Source organism: Sus scrofa, chromosome 13 (assembly GCF_054392235.1).
Source record: "Sus scrofa isolate SSC_HxYL_T2T_F1_AM1 chromosome 13, Sscrofa_HxYL_maternal_Yorkshire_Landrace_v2.0, whole genome shotgun sequence".
Taxonomy (NCBI): Eukaryota; Metazoa; Chordata; class Mammalia; order Artiodactyla; family Suidae; genus Sus; species Sus scrofa.
In genome coordinates this window covers 110,252,700-110,269,984 of record NC_139395.1, presented here as the reverse complement: position 1 = coordinate 110,269,984, position 17,285 = coordinate 110,252,700, and the positions used below count along the sequence as shown (strand labels likewise).

Sequence of the window (17,285 nt, the reverse complement as noted above, 5' to 3'; positions counted from 1 at the left end):
CCATTATCATGTGCCAAAAGTTCAATTTTTAATATCAAAGTTATTTTAGATGCGCTCAGTGATACAAACTGCCTTAATCAGAAATTCAATTTTATATTTGTCTTATTTTTTTTCATCTCTGCCTTTGTTTAAAATTCTGATATCCCAGTGCTGTTTTCCAGCAGTCGAATGTACAAGCTTGAAGCTGAAGGCAGAGGCTGGTGTTGGAGAGGTACATTTGGAGTCATCTGTGTGTGGGCTGGAATCAGTACCCCAGGATTAGGCCACATTGCATAGGATGGCATAGCAACTCAAGTTCCTTCAGCTATTGGAAGCAGGTTTATTGTCCTTCCACAGAATTGTCAATGATTCAGAATCTGCTGACAACATCTTGAACTGCTGCTTTTTTTTCTGAGTCCTGCTATCATTTAGGAAGAAGGAAAGACACTACTATTTGTTGACAGCACAGTGTGTGCTGAGGATTGAGCAAGACACTTTATACTTTATCTTGCTGAATCTTTACTGTGATGCTTGTGTTTAACATGGGAGGCAACTGGCTCAGAGTCAGCTAAGTAGGCCAGGTGACAGTGTGACTGAGAAAGGAATCTGGGATTTGAATGCAGGTTTTTCACCTTTTTGCTTTATCATGTTTGCTGTTGGCATAGTTGCCAAGAAGTGGCAATATTTTCTTGTGCTTGCTCTTGCAAATTATCTGCGATTTTAAAGTAAATATAACACCTCCTATGTGTTAAAAAAAATTTTTTTTTTTCAAAGCAGTACTTGCTTATGGCAAAGACAAGAAAATTCTTTAATGATAAAGAAGGCTTTGGAGTTGCTGGCATGCCTCAGAAGGTTAAGGACCTGACGTTGTCTCTGTGAGGATGTGGGTTCAATCCCTGGCCTCAATTAGTGTTTTAAGGATTTAAAACAAGCTGCAAGCTTGCACCATAGGTTGTAAATGTGGCTTGAATCAGGTCTTGTTGTGGTGTAGGCCCCTGCTGCAGCTCTGATTCGACCCCTAGCCTGGAAATTTCTATATGCCCTAAGTTGTGCTTAAAAACCCCTCCTCCAAAAAAAAAGAATACAGAAGGCTGTAAGGTAGGAATTGATTGAAGTCTTCTCTCTTTGACTGTCTCTTTAAGTCTCTTCCCTTTCCACAAATTTGAGAAAATTTCCAGGACTACATAACATATATTTATGTATATATTACAGAACTCAAATATCATGCTGTAAATATTGTTTTGTAACTTCTATTTAAATTTTTTTTGGCCACGTCTGTGGCATATGGAAGTTTCTGGGCCTGAGATGGAACCTGCACCATAGCAATGACAACATCAGATCCTTAACCTGTTGGCTACCAGGGAACTCCCAGCTTTATAACTTCTTATTCACTTAATGTTTCTTGGTAACAGCTTTCCCTTTTGGTAAATTTAGATCTATGGTATTATTTTTTTGGTCTTTTTTGGGCTATACCAGCAGCATATGGAAGTTCCCAGGCTAGGGGTAGTATTGGAGCTGTAGTTGCCAGTCTAGGCCACAGCCATAGCAACGCCAGAACTGAGCTACAGCAACACCATACCTCAGCTCATGGCAATACCACATCCTTAACCCACTAAGCAAGGCCAGGGATTGAACCCACATCCTCATGGATCTGAGTTGGATTTATTACCACTGAGCCATGGTGGGAACTCCCTCTATGATATTAATTTTGATAACATCATGTTTTAATAAAATGATGGTTATTAATTGATACAATTTATGATTATAAATAGCATTTAATCAGGCCTCATGGACACTTGGATGATTTCCAATTTGTTTTTAAACAATTACAAACAAGGTGACAGCAGTCAGCCATATTGCCTCTATCTCCAACTCTTGCTTTACTATGCCAGTGCCTGTATAGGATAAATCACTGGTACTATGATTGCAAGGTCAAAATACATGTTTATTTGTCTTTTTATGGCTGAGTAATATTCCATTGTATATATGTACCACATCTTCTTAATCCATTCATCTATTGAAGGACAGTTAGGTTGTTTCCATGTCTTGGCTGTTGTGAATAGCACTGTGATCAACATAAGGTTGCATCTATCTTTTGCAGTAATATGGATGGAACTAGAGATTCTCATACTAAGTAAGCCAGAAAGAAAAAGTCAAAAACCATATGTTATCACTTTTTTGTAGAGTCTAAAATATCTAAAAAAACAAAAACAGGTTGTGGCCAAGGAGAGCAGACTTTGGGTTCCTGGGGGAAAGAGAGAAGGGGGAAGGAGTAGGATGGATGGGCATTTTGGGGGTTTTTTGGATGCAAGCTGTTATTTGGAATGGATTAGTGGTGGGGTCCTACTGTACAGTACAGGGAACTGTGTGTGATTGTATCACTTTGCTGTACAACAGAACTTGAAGAAACATTGTAATTAATTGTATTTTAATTAAAAAATACATGTTAGGAGTTCCCATCCTGGCGCAGGGGAAACAAATCCGACTAGGAACCATGAGGCTGTGGGTTCAATCCCTGGCCTCATTCAGTGGGTTAAGGATCTGGCCGTGCCGTGAGCTGTGGTGTAGGTTGCAGATGAGGCTCAGATCCTGCATTGCTGTGGCTGTGGCATATGCCAACAGCTGTAGCTCCCATTGGACCCCTAGCCTGGGAAACTCCATAGGCTGTGGGTGCGCCCCTAAAAAGCAAAATAAATAAATATTAAAAATCATTGCAATTCTCACTTAAACAATGAAAATAATGAAAACATATAGATATAAATTGAAAAACTACAAGCATTTCCCATAAAGAGTTCCTATCCAAAATAGGCCAAGACCTCAACCTTAATGACTTAAGTGGGCAGGCAACAGACCTGGAAAAAAAACAAAACAAAACATGCTAATTTTAAATTTAGATAAATGTTGCTAAATTGATTCAAATAATGTTGCCTCATTTTTAATCTTATCATCAACCCCACTTCATCCATAATAGCTTTTTTTCACATTAAAATTTGTACATATTAGGTGAAATCTTTGACTTTAAGCTTTTAACCATGAGTAAGGTTAAGCATTTTCTTCTATTAGTCATTTCTTCTGTGAATCTCTCATCCTTTTGCTTATTGACTTGGGACCTTTTAGATCATGGCTATTAATCCTTTTTTTATTATGGAAAAAATAAAAATCATTTAAAAAAATTTTTTAAAAGATCATTTGTTCCCATCCAAACCCTGGTCCTAATACCATAAGCACTCCCACCCACTTTTTTTTTTTTTTTTTTTTTAATACCACATGAACATCCCTGAGTAACTGAGCATTCACCATAGCTTATTTGTGGCATTTTGATTAGAGTCCCTAATATAGATATTTCCACATGTAGTGAAATTTATTATCCTTTTCCATGAGGACTTCTGTCCTTTGCCTATATTATAGAGAGTATAGAATCCTTACTCTGGAAAAGCATCTAGGAGAACAGACTGAGACATATGGCATTGCTTATGTGCTTAAAATTGTTTGGGCTACAGTGGCTAAAGTAGGTCCTGCAGTCCTTTGAGCTCCAGATGTCATGTAGGACCCTCCCAGTGTCCTGTGTTTCTGACATTAATATGGCTGTCAGATGTTCATAGGCTTTCCTACCTATTTCCTACTTTTTTCCTAGGCCACAGGTCTTTCTTAACTTTTGGTTCTTTCTCACGGACTCTCTTCTTCCCCATCAAAAGTTGTGCTTCCAGTTGCTGCTTCTTGGCCCTGTATGGTGATGTGTAGTATAGTTTCTACTCTCTCTCCATTTTTGACACTCTCCCTGCTCTCCCTGACATTTCTTTCTGTCCCTTGTCAATTCCTGGATGCTTCCCAACATGTGCCCCACCAATCATAGGTTAATCATGGACACTGTGTATTCTTGCTTGGTCACCCTGTACTGCGGAGGAAGTGTGTGGATGTCTGTGTTCACATGCACACGTGTGTGGTAGTCTGGGTAGTTATTGCTGAATGCAGAGAGACTCAAGGAATCTTGTAACCAGATAATTTTAGTTTTAATGCTACCCTCCCCCAATTGACTATTTAGAAAACTTTATAGCACATCTGCTCTGATTACATATGCAAATTCTGCTTAAAAGATGTTTTCTTTTTTTTTTTCCATCTTTCTCCTGTTTTTAGATTTTTCTACTTTAAAAAATAATTTTAAGATCTATAGTGCAGTGATTTGGGATAGGGACTCTAATCAAAATGCCACAAATAAGCTATGGTGAATGCTCAGTTACTCAGGGATGTTCATGTGGTATTAAAAAAAAAAAAAAAAAAAGTGGGTGGGAATGCTTATGGTATTAGGACCAGGGTTTGGATGGGGTCAAATGATCTTTTAAAAAATTTTTTAAAATGATTTTTATTTTTTCCATTATAGCTGGTTTACAATGTTCTGTCCATTTTCTATTGTACAGCAAAGTGACCCAGTCACATATAAATTATACATTCTTTTTTGCACATTATCCTCCATCATGCTCCATCAAAAGTGACTAGATATAGTTCCCAGTGCTATATAGCAGGATCACATTGCTTACCATTCCAAAAGCAATAGTTTGCATCTGTGAACCCCAGATTCCCAGTCCATCCTACTCCCTCCTCCTTGGCAACCGCAAGTCTATTCTCCAAGTCCATGAGTTTCTTTTCTGTGGAAATATTCATTTGTGTTGTATATTAGATTACAGATATAAATGATATCGTATGGTATTTTTCTTTCTCTATCTTTTTTTTAAATAATGATTTTTATTTTTTTCCATTATAGCTGATTTACAGTGTCCTGTCAATTTTCTACTGCACAGCAAGGCAACCCAGTCACACATGTGTGTATACATTGTTTTTTTCTTATATTACCATGCTCCATCACAAGTGACCAGACATAGTTCCCAGTGCTATATAGCAGGGTCCCATTGCTTATCATTCTAAAGGCAATAGTTTGCATCTATTAATCCCAAATTCCCGAGTCCTTCCCACTCCCTCTCCCTCCCTCTTGGCAACCACAAATCTGTTCTCCATGTCCTTGATTTTCTTTTCTGTGGAAAGGTTCATTTGTGCCATATATTCTAGATATAAGTAAATCATATGGTATTGTCTTTCTCTTTCTGACTTACTTCACTTAGCATGCGAGTTTCTAGTTCCATCCATGTTGCTGCAAATGGCATTATTTTGTTCTTTTTTATGGCCGAGTAGTATTCCATTGTGTATATCTACCACATCTTCTTAATTCATTCAGTGTTGATATATACCACGTTTTCTTAATCCATCCAATGTTGATGGACATTTAGGTTGTTTCCATGTCTTGGCTGTCATGAATAGTGCTGCAATGAACATATGGGTGTGTGTGTCTTTTTCAGGGAGAGTTTTGTCCAGCTATATACCCGAGAGCAGGATTGCTGGTTCATATTGTAGTTCTATATTTAGTTTTGGAGGTACCTTCATACTACTTTCCATAGTGGTTGTGCCAATTTACATTCCCATCAACAGTGCAGGAGGGTTCCCTTTTCTCCACAGCCTCTTCAGCATTTGTTATTTGTGGACTTAATGATGGCTGACAAATGATTTTTGAAAAATAAATCTGAGGATATTCTCCAGACATTTTCCTTGCCACAGGAGACGTAGTTTTATTTATTTATTTTTTTAGCATGGATCCCCCCACCCCCATACCCATACCACCTGTCACAGAAATAAGATGCCTACTTTAAATGCCATACAACTTGATTACCAACTAGCTGTGGTTGGAAGGTGCCAAGCCTGCTTCAGCTCAGCAGGTGGTCTCTGAAACCTTCAGCTATTGGGAGGTGGTTGGTCTGAAAGCCACAAACCCTTGGGGGTGGGAGATACTGTGTTTTCTTTTTGCACCTGAGACATGGAAGTTCCCAGGCTAGGGGTCAAATTGGAGCAGTAGCTGCCGGCCTCCGCCTCAGCCATAGCAACTTGGGATGCAAGCTGTGTCTGTGACCTATACCACAGTTCACGGCAAAACTGGATCCTCAACCCACTGAGTGAGGTCAGGGATCAAACCCACATCCTCATGGATACACATCAAATTCATTTCCACTGTGTGACAACAGGAAGTCCTAATGCAGTGTTTTCCAAAGGAAATGTGATCTCATCCTCCATCCTAAGACAGCCTTACAGGCACAAAGAAGTAGGACTTCTGTGGACAAGATTAGGACAGTTTGCATGAAATCAGTTAAACTTTCTTGACTTTTGTTTGTTTTGCTGTTTTTGGCAAAAAAGGATCAACTCTATAAACCAATAGTTGGGGAGGGAAATAGAGTCTTGAGTGAAAATTGGGAGCTGCTGGGGGGGTATATGAATTTGTCGGAGCACAAAATAGATATCCCCTTTTAAAATGCAATGAAAATAAACACAGGCTGTAGGTGGAAAATGTGTGCGTGACTTTAAGAAATGAATGAGACAAGGACAACCTGAGCAAATACTTCCTCTATGTTGGTGTGTGTATCTACTGTGTAAGTTTCCTGTTGAGGTATCCTGCTTTTCAAAGAGATGACTCTGGATGGGGTGTGGGTGAGATCAGATAAAATGCTGACTGGTCATAGGGCTCAAAACTCAGCACCTCTGCCCTACTTAGCAGCTAAGTACATGTTAGACTGGATCTGAAATTGTGAGGTATTGATCAGTTCCCCCAAGGTACAAGAGCTTATAAAAGAAGTAATCTAAAATGATGATTTGAAAGACAGAATTTCAGATCTTCTAACCATTTCTTTAATTGGGATATTTTCTGTTTTATTGGTAAGGGAGGAAACCTTATGCTGACATCTAAATATACAACCAAGCTAGTAAGTCTGTGCTCCTTTCATTTAGGTGACTGAATTAAGGCCCAGTGCTGTAACTGGGAAACTGATTGGCTCCCACTGACCCCACGCTAAAGAGGTAAGGTGAGCAGTAATGGTGCCTGGAGCTGTGGTTTTCAAACTTAAATGGCCTCAGAATTACATGAGACAGCTTTTAAAATGCAGGTTCTCAAGCAACAAGGATTTCTGGGAACAAGGTCTAGGAGTGTGTATCTTTTTTTCTTTTTTTTTTTTTTTTGGCTTTTTGTGTTTTTCCTGAGCCGCCCCTGCGGCATATGGAGGTTCCCAGGCTAGGGGTCGAATCAGAGCTATAGCCACCGGCCTATGCCAGAGCCACATCAACTTGGGATCTGAGCTGTGTCTGCAACCTACACCACAGCTCACGGCAATGCCAAATCTTTAACCCACTGAGCAAGGCCAGGGATCGAACCCGCAACCCCATGGTTCCTGGTTGGATTCCTTAACCACTGAGCCACGACGGGAACTCCCCTAGGAGTGTGTATCTTAAAGAAAGCCAAGATTGGGGACCAGTTGCTGCCTTAAGAGAGGATGGATTTGTCCAAGGACCCACATTAGACTTCTGTCTCCTAACAGCTGTGCATACTTCCATCTTATCCATTGTTCTAACAAGCTAGCATAAATTAATGTGTGGTATAGTAAATTTTTTATTCTTTTTAACATGCTCAGTAGAGATGCTTTTGTGCTTTGACATGACAGTTCCTGTAGAACTAAGAGAAAATATTTTACTGGCTTTAGGAAAGGTTAAGCCTCATTAAGTCACCTTGTCCAGTGTCACCCAGGAAAGAGTCAAGATGAGGAATAAGCAATAAATGAAACTGGCTCTCAGAGTTTCCTGGTGGCTCAATGGGTTAAAGATTCAATGTTGTCACTGCGGTGGCTCAGGATTGATCCCTGGACCAGGAACTGCAGACATGGTAAAAAAAAAAAAAAAGCCCTCAAACTATATTGTTATGAATTCCTGTTGGTATTTCATTTGTTTCCCAGAGCTAACAATTATGGACCAGAAACAATTGTTGAATATGAAATAGAAATATAAAGAGTATCGTGTGAAAAGCTTTAATAAAATAGAAAAAAGTTTCTTACTTTTAAAAAATTGTAGATGACTTCATTTTACTCTTTCTTTGATCTAAATCTCCTATATGTATCAACTTTGCAAACATATTGACTATGCACATAGAGAGTTTGCAGAGAAGTTCCAGAACGTTACTGCTAACCAAATGGTTTCTAAAAGCCTTTCACAATATTGTATCTTCTCCACAGGACTAATTTAGGCAATGAAAAAAAAAATCAATGAATTCCACATTGTCTTCACTGGGAAGAATCATGACTTAATAAGAGTGGGGCTCTCTATGACTGTTTGTAAACATACTTATTCATAAGCTGATGTGATTTGTCTTTAAGGCCTTCTTCCTGGCAAGGAAGAGCATTTCTAATGGAAGCCATTCCTTTTAAAAGCAGTTATATTTTATATAAAGATAATTTTGAGACTTCATGTCTGCTGTAAGAGATCCAGATGTTAATCAGCTTTTTTTTCCCCTCCCTTTAAAGTTATTCTAATAGGCTTTTGGATGAACTAGACTTTCTGCTTGTTGAGAGAGAATATTATTTGTGAAAGCCAGATCAGCTCTTTATATAGACTCACTCAAGGGAAAGTGTACTTTCAGGTTGAGGGAAGTGGGTTAATCAGTGATACTCAGTGACCTTCTGAAGTCCACACAGCTAGTTAGCAACGGATCCCAAACCAGAACTCTTTTTGCTACCCCTCCTTCTGTCGCTAACCATGACTGACTCTCATCCAACCTATCAACAATGAGTCTTAGGACTCACCGTGTACCAGGTAGCAAAACAAGTTTCCGGTCTGTGCTGAGAATTAAGCATACCCTTTACTTCTGCTCTGAGGACTTTAGGAAATCTCCCTTTCCTTCCTTTGCAAGAAATGTTTCCTGCATTATTTGGCACCTTGTCCATATAGAAATGAAATTGTTTTCAGGAACTAATCCCTTTCAGTCACACAGATTTACTCTGATCTGTGGAAGATGGCAAGAAATCAATTCACATTTTTCATGTGCCTTTTTGCTAAGAAGATTCTCTTGCAGAGGATCTGGACTTCAAAATTTTTTTTTCTCTCGCCAATGTGCTCTTTGTTGATCGATGTCCCAGAATAGATGTGTTTACAAAAGAGTGCAAGTGATATTTTTGTATGGCCTCAACACTGGCATGGCTGTGACCCTGTCTGTGAGAAACTCTCTCAAGGTGATCTTCAAAGCAGAGAATGAGCAGGGCACCAGGTGTGCTTATTCCTATTGGAGGTGATTTTGTTTCTTGGCCTTTAAAAGAACAGAGCTAGGAAATACAAGCAGGTATATATACACACAGACATACAAATACATGACTATTTGTGTGTGTGGTATGTTTTTGTTTACTTTTTGTGTTTCCCCTCCTCTCATTGATTTAATTTTCAGTTTGAACATGTAAGTTCCTAAGAGAGGTTTCACTCCCTTCTTCATTCTTTCTACTGAGTTCTCTTCCATTCTCAATAGATAGCCAGCTTCATTGTTTTCTGGGTTATCCTTCTTGTGTTTTTGTAATGATAAACAGATATTTGTAAATGCCCTTCCTTTTTTATGACACAAAAAGTAGTATATGTATATGTGCTTATTTGCACTTTGCCTTTTTCACTTGCTAATATTACTTGGAAACTCTATTGGTTCAGAGATCTTCTTATCTTCTATAGTTGTGTAATACTCCATTGTGTGTATGTGTATATCAGCTTGTCTCCTGTTATGTGTCATTTTTATCCTAAGTGGCAGTGGAAGAGTTTAATGTGGTGTCAGGGAGGAAGTAGAGGGAAGAGAAGACAAATGAACACAATCATCATAGGAACCTCAGAAACATTAGGCTGAGTGAAAAAAGCCAGACACAAAAGCCTGCATATTGTATGATTTTCATTTACATGAAATATCCACAAAAGGCCCATCTATAGAGACAGAAAGTAAGTTAGTGGTGGTCTAGGACTGTGAGTGAAAATGGGAAGTGATTGTAAATGTACATGAGGTTTCTTTTTGGGATGATGGAAATGTTGTAAAATTAGATAATCACACAACTGTAAATATACCAAAGTCATGGAATTATACATTTAAAATTGAATGCATTGAATTTTAATGTATGTAAGTTACATCTCAAAGCTGTTAAAATCACCATCAGGTGACGTGTATGGCCTTCCAAACTGAGATTTTCTCTGATGTGACTTTGGCTTAAAGAATTAAGCAGCAACATGGATGGACCTAGAAATTATCATACTAGGTGAAGCAAGACAGAGAAAGACAAATATTGTATGAGATCACTCATATGTGGAATTTAATAGAAATGATTAAAAAAGAACTTACTTATAAAACAGAAATAAACACACATATTTTGAAATCAAACTCAGTTACCAAAGGGGATACTGTGGTGGGGGACGTATGGATTGAAGGGACGGGCTTAGCATATACACACTACCATGTATATATTAGATAACTGGCAAGGCCCTGCTGTATAACACAGGGAAATCTACTCAGTATTCTGTGGTAACCTGTATGGGAAAAAAGAATATATATATATATAATAATGGATTGTATGTTATATAGAACTGATTCACTTTGCTGTACACCTGATACTAATACAATATTGTAAGTTAACTACATGCCAATAAAACTTAAAAAATTAAAAATTAAAAAATAAAAAAGGATTAAATTCTCTTGAATGCCATATAGACATAGTGGAAATATTAGGAATCCCCCCAAATGATACTTTCTGTTATGATACTTCAGATCAGAAGTGTGTGTATTTGTTTAGTTTTTAGGGCTGCACCTGCAACATATGGTGGTTCCCAGGTTAGGGGTCAAATTGGAGCTGAATCTGCCCATCTACACTGCAGCCACAGAAATGCCAGAGCTGAGCTGCCTCTGTGACCTACACTGCAGCTCACAGCAATGCTGGATCCTTAACCTACTGAGCGAGGCAGAGGATTGAACCTGTATCCTCGTGGATACTAATTGGGCTCATTACCGCTGAGCCACAACAGGAACTCCAGAAGTGTGTGTGTGTGTTTAACAAGCATTTTCTGCTTGAGGAACTTAGTGAACTGATAACCCCTAAAGAAATTTACTTATTTTAAACTGCCTGTGACAAAAATGATTGATTTAATCCCTTTTAAAGAGTTGAATTTTAAAGGACCTTATAGACCACTCTGTTGTGCCTTTCATTTTATAGACGAAACTCTGTTGATAGTTTTAAAACTCTAATTAAGTAATAAAGTTAGAAACGTAATCCTCTACTCATCTGTTCTGCTCTTTAAATATTTATGCTCTTCTGTTAGGCAGCGATTAAAATGATAATTATTAAGACTGTGGAAACATGGAAAGCTGTTTATAATACAAATGAAAAAAAAGTAGAGTGCCAAATGGCTTAAATATCTTGATCACATCCAATATGTCAAATTTGTACTCAAATTAAGGTCTGGAACATAATAGACAAAAACAGTGTATGTATTATATAATGGGCTGATGGGAGATTCTCCCTTAATATTCTTAAACATTGCTGCGTTGTATCCAAATAAACTACTTTTCTAAAAATATTAAGGCTACTACAGGGAGAATGTGGGATCAAAGTGATTGTTGGTAGTTGCCTGAATTTATAACCTGTATTTGCAGACTTTCCCCAGATACCTTCCAGCACTGGAAATGTGCATGATGGGGTCACGTCATCCTAAGCCTCTGGAACTCTTCCCTTGTTTAACTGCCATTGGAATTTTTTGCCTTTGTTCACTTGTTTCTCTCCCTATTTTATGGAATCTAATGATCCGGCATGGCTGGAGAATGACTTTATAGGGGGTAGTAAATACTGTTATCTCTTTCAACTGAAAGAGAACATGAAGAAATACGAATCTGTGAGTGGTTTATTTGACATTGGAAGAACATTTTGTCTCTGACGTGGGTGATTATTACCCAGTGGAAGGAGTTATAAAGAATGAGGGTGCCCCTTTTCTGGTTAGCTGTGTAACTCCAATGGGCTGTCTTCTGTAAGGTTTGAGGGAGAAGTGGGTGCAGTGACTTCAGACCCCACTAGACTTGTTTTTTCACTTTGACTCTAACGAAGTGACATTTCTGAGTGATAGGGAACATCATGGAGAAAGCATGGAGCAGCTACATAAACAATCCGAGCAGCACGTCATTTCAGACCCTAGCTCTGCCCAGTACATTTTCATCATACTTGTTCATGGCAATGGATCATGCTGGCATTTTAGCCCATGGCTCAGTTGGTGGGATGGATGTGAGGCTAGTGAATCTTAATTACCCAAACACACTCTCTCTCTAAAGGGTTGGATCCCACTTTCTAAAATGTGCGGGTTTCTTCGGATGTTGCTTGCTAAGTGGTGGGTGGTATGTATCAGCTCAAGTAACTGATTAAACTTTCCTATCACTGTGCTTTCCTGTTAAAATGAGAGTGTTATGGTCATAGTGGTCCCATCTCAGGGAAAAGAAATGGGACTATAAAAAGTAGAGGGAAAGAAGACAGTGTGAACAAGAAGCGGGCACCATGTTGGACGTGTAGACAGTCCTTGCTGTAGGTCTATATTTGTTGCTTTAGATCTGTGATGGTGAAGTTAATTTCAATTGTCTATTCTGGTATAAACAATTCATTTTATTCTCTCTTCCCAAACAGACATCCTTCTGAATCATATCTTTCATCCCACCACTCCTTTGCTCAGAAATATGTAGAGAATCTCTTACTGCCATTAGACTAAAATCTTATGCCAGCATCTCTAACCCCCCTCACCTTATCTGATCTGGCCCAAGAATCACATATCCTGTCATTTCCCTTTTAGGTCACTGTACCAAAGACAGTGGGCCATCTTTTCCTGTCCTCTCATCATACCCCTCCTCTCTCCTGTCCCCAAGTCTCCACGGATGCTGATTTATTACCATGCTTTTCTCTGTCCCAGCACGCTGCATTCTTCTTTTGCTATGGACTCCATTGTATTTTTGTCTTGATATTTATTTTTTTAAATGTTAATAATAAAACTATAATAGTAGCTACCATTTATAGTGTCTATGTTGTGCCAGGCACTGTTTTCAATACTTTGCATGAGTTAATGCATTCAACCCTCGACATTTCAAGGAATAAATAGCATTATTTCCATTTTATAGGTGAAGTAATAGAGGCACAGAGGGGTTAAATAATGTGCTCAAGCTCCTACAGCTAGTAAGTGGCAGATCTGGAGTTCTATCCCAGGCTGTCTGGATCCAAACTCTGTGTTGTTAACCACAGCTCTAAACTGCCATTAGTAAGTTATCTTTCTAGAGGTTCATTCTCTTCAATTTAACCTCTTTAAGCCAAAGCCAAAGTCTCCTTGCTCTCTGCTTTACCTCATTATATAGCCCTGTGCCTGGAACAAAGAGTTGCTCTTTGAAAATCCGTTTATTGAGGTAACCTACTGTCAGTGGCCAAAGAAGTTCTAAGAGATTTTTCTGGGAATTTTGGTTTGCTTGGTTAGACTTGATAATTTATCTTGGTACACTGGCTGTCTTCTGTTCTCCCTCTAAATACTGGTATGAGATGGTCAGTGTGGCTGAAAAAGAATGGATGTACAAACTGAATCACTTTGTAACAGCAGAAATTATCACAACATTGTGAGTCAACTATATTTCAATTAAACTTGAAAAAATGAAAAAAGACAAAAGAAAAATTCTCATCCATGACTTTTATTACCTAAGTGAATGGTGCTCAGTGGTGGGTAAACTTACTAAAGTGTGTGCCACCAATTTAAAATTTCGTTCTGTGCTTCAAAGTAAACATTTTAAGTTTGTTTTCTTAAGTGGATTTTATTACTTGCATATTTGATATGTTAGATGAAATGAGTAAAAGCATCCTGTATATACTTTACCTTTCTTGCAAAATCAAATCCTAAAACCATACTTAATTTTATGCAGTTCTTCCTGATTTCTTTGGGGGAAGAAAAGGCTCTTCATGGAGGAAATAGTGAAAGTTGGTTATATTGGAGTTACCTTGCGTATGCTGTACATACAATATTAAGATTTGGGATCAAATTCTCTCCTAGTAAAAAATAAGTTATCAAAAAAGCTGAAGTCTAACATTATTGAAGTTTATCAACTGCATTTCTTTACCTATCAGCATGCTGCTTGATGAGTTAGGTACTTAGAGCCAGCTGTTTCTAGTGCTCTAATGGTTACATATGTGCCTGTGTATAGACTGGTGAAACAAAAGCTGTTTCTGGCAGATGCCATGAGAAAAGGACGTTTGGAAGAGTACTATATAACTTGTAGGACCACGGGGAAAATGGGATAATTGATGAGCTTCAGGAAGAGTAACTGTAACAACTAACATTTTGGGGTGGCTGACCAGGAGCATCTCTTAAGTCTTTGCCTTTGAAATTGCTCAGTTCTGTTTTCATTCAGCACTCCACTCAGGATTCATGTTCCTTGGAAGGGAGCCAGATTTGCTCTAAGTTTAGGTCAGGTGCCCATCTCTTGCTTGGGGTAGTTGACAGGCCACCAAAGGCACATAATATGGGAAATAAGTATTTCCAAAGGAAAAGTGGGTGCTATTAACAAAGAAAGGGAAACAGGCAATACCAACAGATGGCTCACGTCCATCAAGGTTCATCTCAAAGCACAGAATTTAGATGATAGCATAAACTTGGATAAGTGATTTGAATTTTACCTGCGTCCAATTACCAAGTTATTTCTCTAGATGGAAGGTCCTAGCAGCTAAATTCATTAACAATTATTTTATGTTTAATTGTGAGAACTTGATTTTTTATAATGATTTTTATTTTTTCCATTATAGCTGGTTTACAATGTTCTTTCAATTTTCTACTATACAGCAAGGTGACCCAGTTACATATACATGTATACATTTCTTTTTTCTTACATTATCATGCTCCATCATAATTGATTAGATATGGTTCCCAGTGCCATACAGCACAATGAAAACCAGATTTTTTTGCCTTTTTGCCTTTTCTTGAGCTGCTCTCGTGGCATATGGAGGTTCCCAGACTAGGGGTCTAATCAGAGCTGTAGCCACTGGCCTATGCCAGAGCCGCAGCAATTCGAGATCCAAGCTGCGTCTGCAACCTACACCACAGCTCACGGCAACGTGGGATCCTTAACCCACTGAGCAAGGCCAGGGATCGAACCTGCAACCTCATGGTTCCTAGTCAGATTCGTTAACCACTGTGCCACGATGGGAACTCCTGATTTTTTTTTTTTTTTTCTGATCACATTTTAAAATAAATTTAGCTGTCTTCAAGCATGTGCAAAACTACAATTATATGAACCCATATACAGCCATCATCCAACTCAACAATTGTTGAAACATTTTGCCATTACTTGTGTTTGCATTTTAAAGCAGTATCCTAAGATGTTTTTATAACTGGCTCATAACATTTAGCATGAAGTCTGAGAACTTGCTTTCTTGACATAAATTCAAGTATCAAATTATTTCAGTCTTAACACCAAAAAACATGTTGCCAGTTAGAAGAAAAGCTGCTCTGTTCAGTAGTAATGCATTGTTTATCTAGAAGTAGAATTTTATTTCCATCAGGAAGGCTTTTTATTGGCTTAAGCCTGATGAGTCAATTATTTATTTATTTTTGGCTGCACCCATGGCATCTGAAGGTTCCACATGCCAGGGATTGAACCAGTGCGACAGCAGTAACCTGAGCTGCTGCATTGGCAGTGCTGGAGACTTAACCTGCTGTGCCACAATGGAACTCCTCAATTCTTTAATAACTATCTTTGCAGATTACCTCTTATAAATTTGGCTTCTTGCCCTTAGAGTATTTAGGGTGTGAAAGGAAGTTTTATTTGATAGTAAGGTTTCTTTTTCTTTTTTCTTTTTTTTGTCTTTTTGTCTTTTGCCTTTTCTAAGGCCGCTCCTGTGGCATATGGAGGTTCCCATGCTAGGGGTCTAATTGGAGCTGTAGCCACTGGCTTCCGCCAGAGCCACAGAAACTCGGAATCTGAGCCGCATCTGTGACCTACACCACAGCTCATGGCAACGCTGGATCCTTAACCCACTGAGTGAGGCCAGAGATAGAACCCACAACCTCATGGTTCCTAGTCGGATTTGTTAACCACTGAGCCACGATAGGAACTCCGATAGTAAGTTTTCTGAACACCAGAGCACACGTGCATCATGTGAGAGCTGAATGTGCTTTAATCTTGTTTGCAGTTGAAAGATGCATGAGTGTGATGCAGTCCGGGACTCAGATGATCAAACTGAAACGGGGGACCAAAGGGCTTGTCAGGCTCTTTTACCTGGATGAACACCGGACCCGCCTCCGATGGAGACCCTCTAGGAAGAGTGAGAAGGCAAAAAGTAAGACCAGCTTTTGAATTCTTTGCTTGACTTGGCACAGTAACACATGGGTTCTATTGGGTGGGCTCTGTGGAAGCTGCAGATCTGTACAACTTTCATATTTTTGTAAGATTTAACGGTTAGAGAATGTGGAGAGAGAGGATAAGTAAAATGACCATTTTGGCTTTTGTTAATTCTTTAATAGGGGAATTTAAATCCATAAATTTTCTTATCCACAAGTGCTGTACTTGGTAATACTTCTTCTGTGTTGGAGACAGCTCTTTTTTTAGTTGGGATATGAGGTTTTATAGCTTAAGGCCTTTTATTTTCCTGTAAAAAGTGAAGGATATCATAAACCCACTAGGATTTAAAGGGCTTTGCCATATTCTGAGCACAGTTAACTGAAGAGTGAGTTAACTCTTCAGTTAAAAATTGTTTCAATGATACTAGGTACAGTAGTTTTGATCCGCCTCCTCCATAATGCCTTCCCTCCATACCTTCTATACTTGGCACAAAGTCTAGGTTGAGTTCCCTGTCCTGTCTCTTTGTTCTGCTGCTTCCCGCCTGTTTGCACAGGAACTCCTTTATCCAGGGTCTCTTCACTTTTCTGGTGGCCTATTGCTGAGTCTCCTAACCAATCTCCATTTTGCTAGTTCCTTCTGCCTCTCTCCATTAAGATGCTTTCCTCTTCAAGTCACAGACTAAATTAGGCTTACTTGATAACAGAAATTTATTCTCTCACATAACAGGGAACTCAGAGACTGGCTGGTCTCAGGCACGGGATGCTGAGTCTCTAGTTCTGGTCCCACAAGTGCTCTTGGCTCTACCTCTTGTGAGCTGGCATTGTAACCAGGCAGCAGAAACAAGGCTTCACAACTGATAGGGTGATGAAGATGCAGCAAGGGGCTTTCTCTTCCAGTGCCTCCTTTTCAGGATGGAAGAGCTGCTTACCATACCCTTCCCTCAAAGCAGAGCACCCATGTCTCTTTAGTTAGAACTGGGTTGTGTTTCCACACCTAAATTAATCAGATAATTTAGGAATTGGGCCACCCCAGTGGCTTAGACCCCCACAGAACGTGCCCTTGGGCTGGGAATAGGCCCATTTCCCCATGA

At 39.0% G+C, this 17,285-nt stretch overlaps 1 protein-coding gene across 11 annotated transcripts in view; it reads left to right on the top strand.

The window, feature by feature from the left end:
• The window catches only part of PLCH1 (phospholipase C eta 1), a 234,976-nt gene that overhangs the window by 121,642 nt on the left and 96,049 nt on the right, over window positions 1-17,285 (top strand). For 10 of the 11 annotated variants that reach the window (XM_021069700.2, XM_084990083.1, XM_021069698.2 and 7 more), the window contains one exon: window positions 16,047-16,193. In XM_021069700.2, coding sequence (XP_020925359.2) covers window positions 16,047-16,193 — 147 coding nt within the window. Of the gene's footprint in view, window positions 1-6,801; window positions 6,871-16,046; window positions 16,194-17,285 lie in introns of all 11 variants that reach the window. The other variant, XM_084990081.1, reaches the window with a different exon arrangement.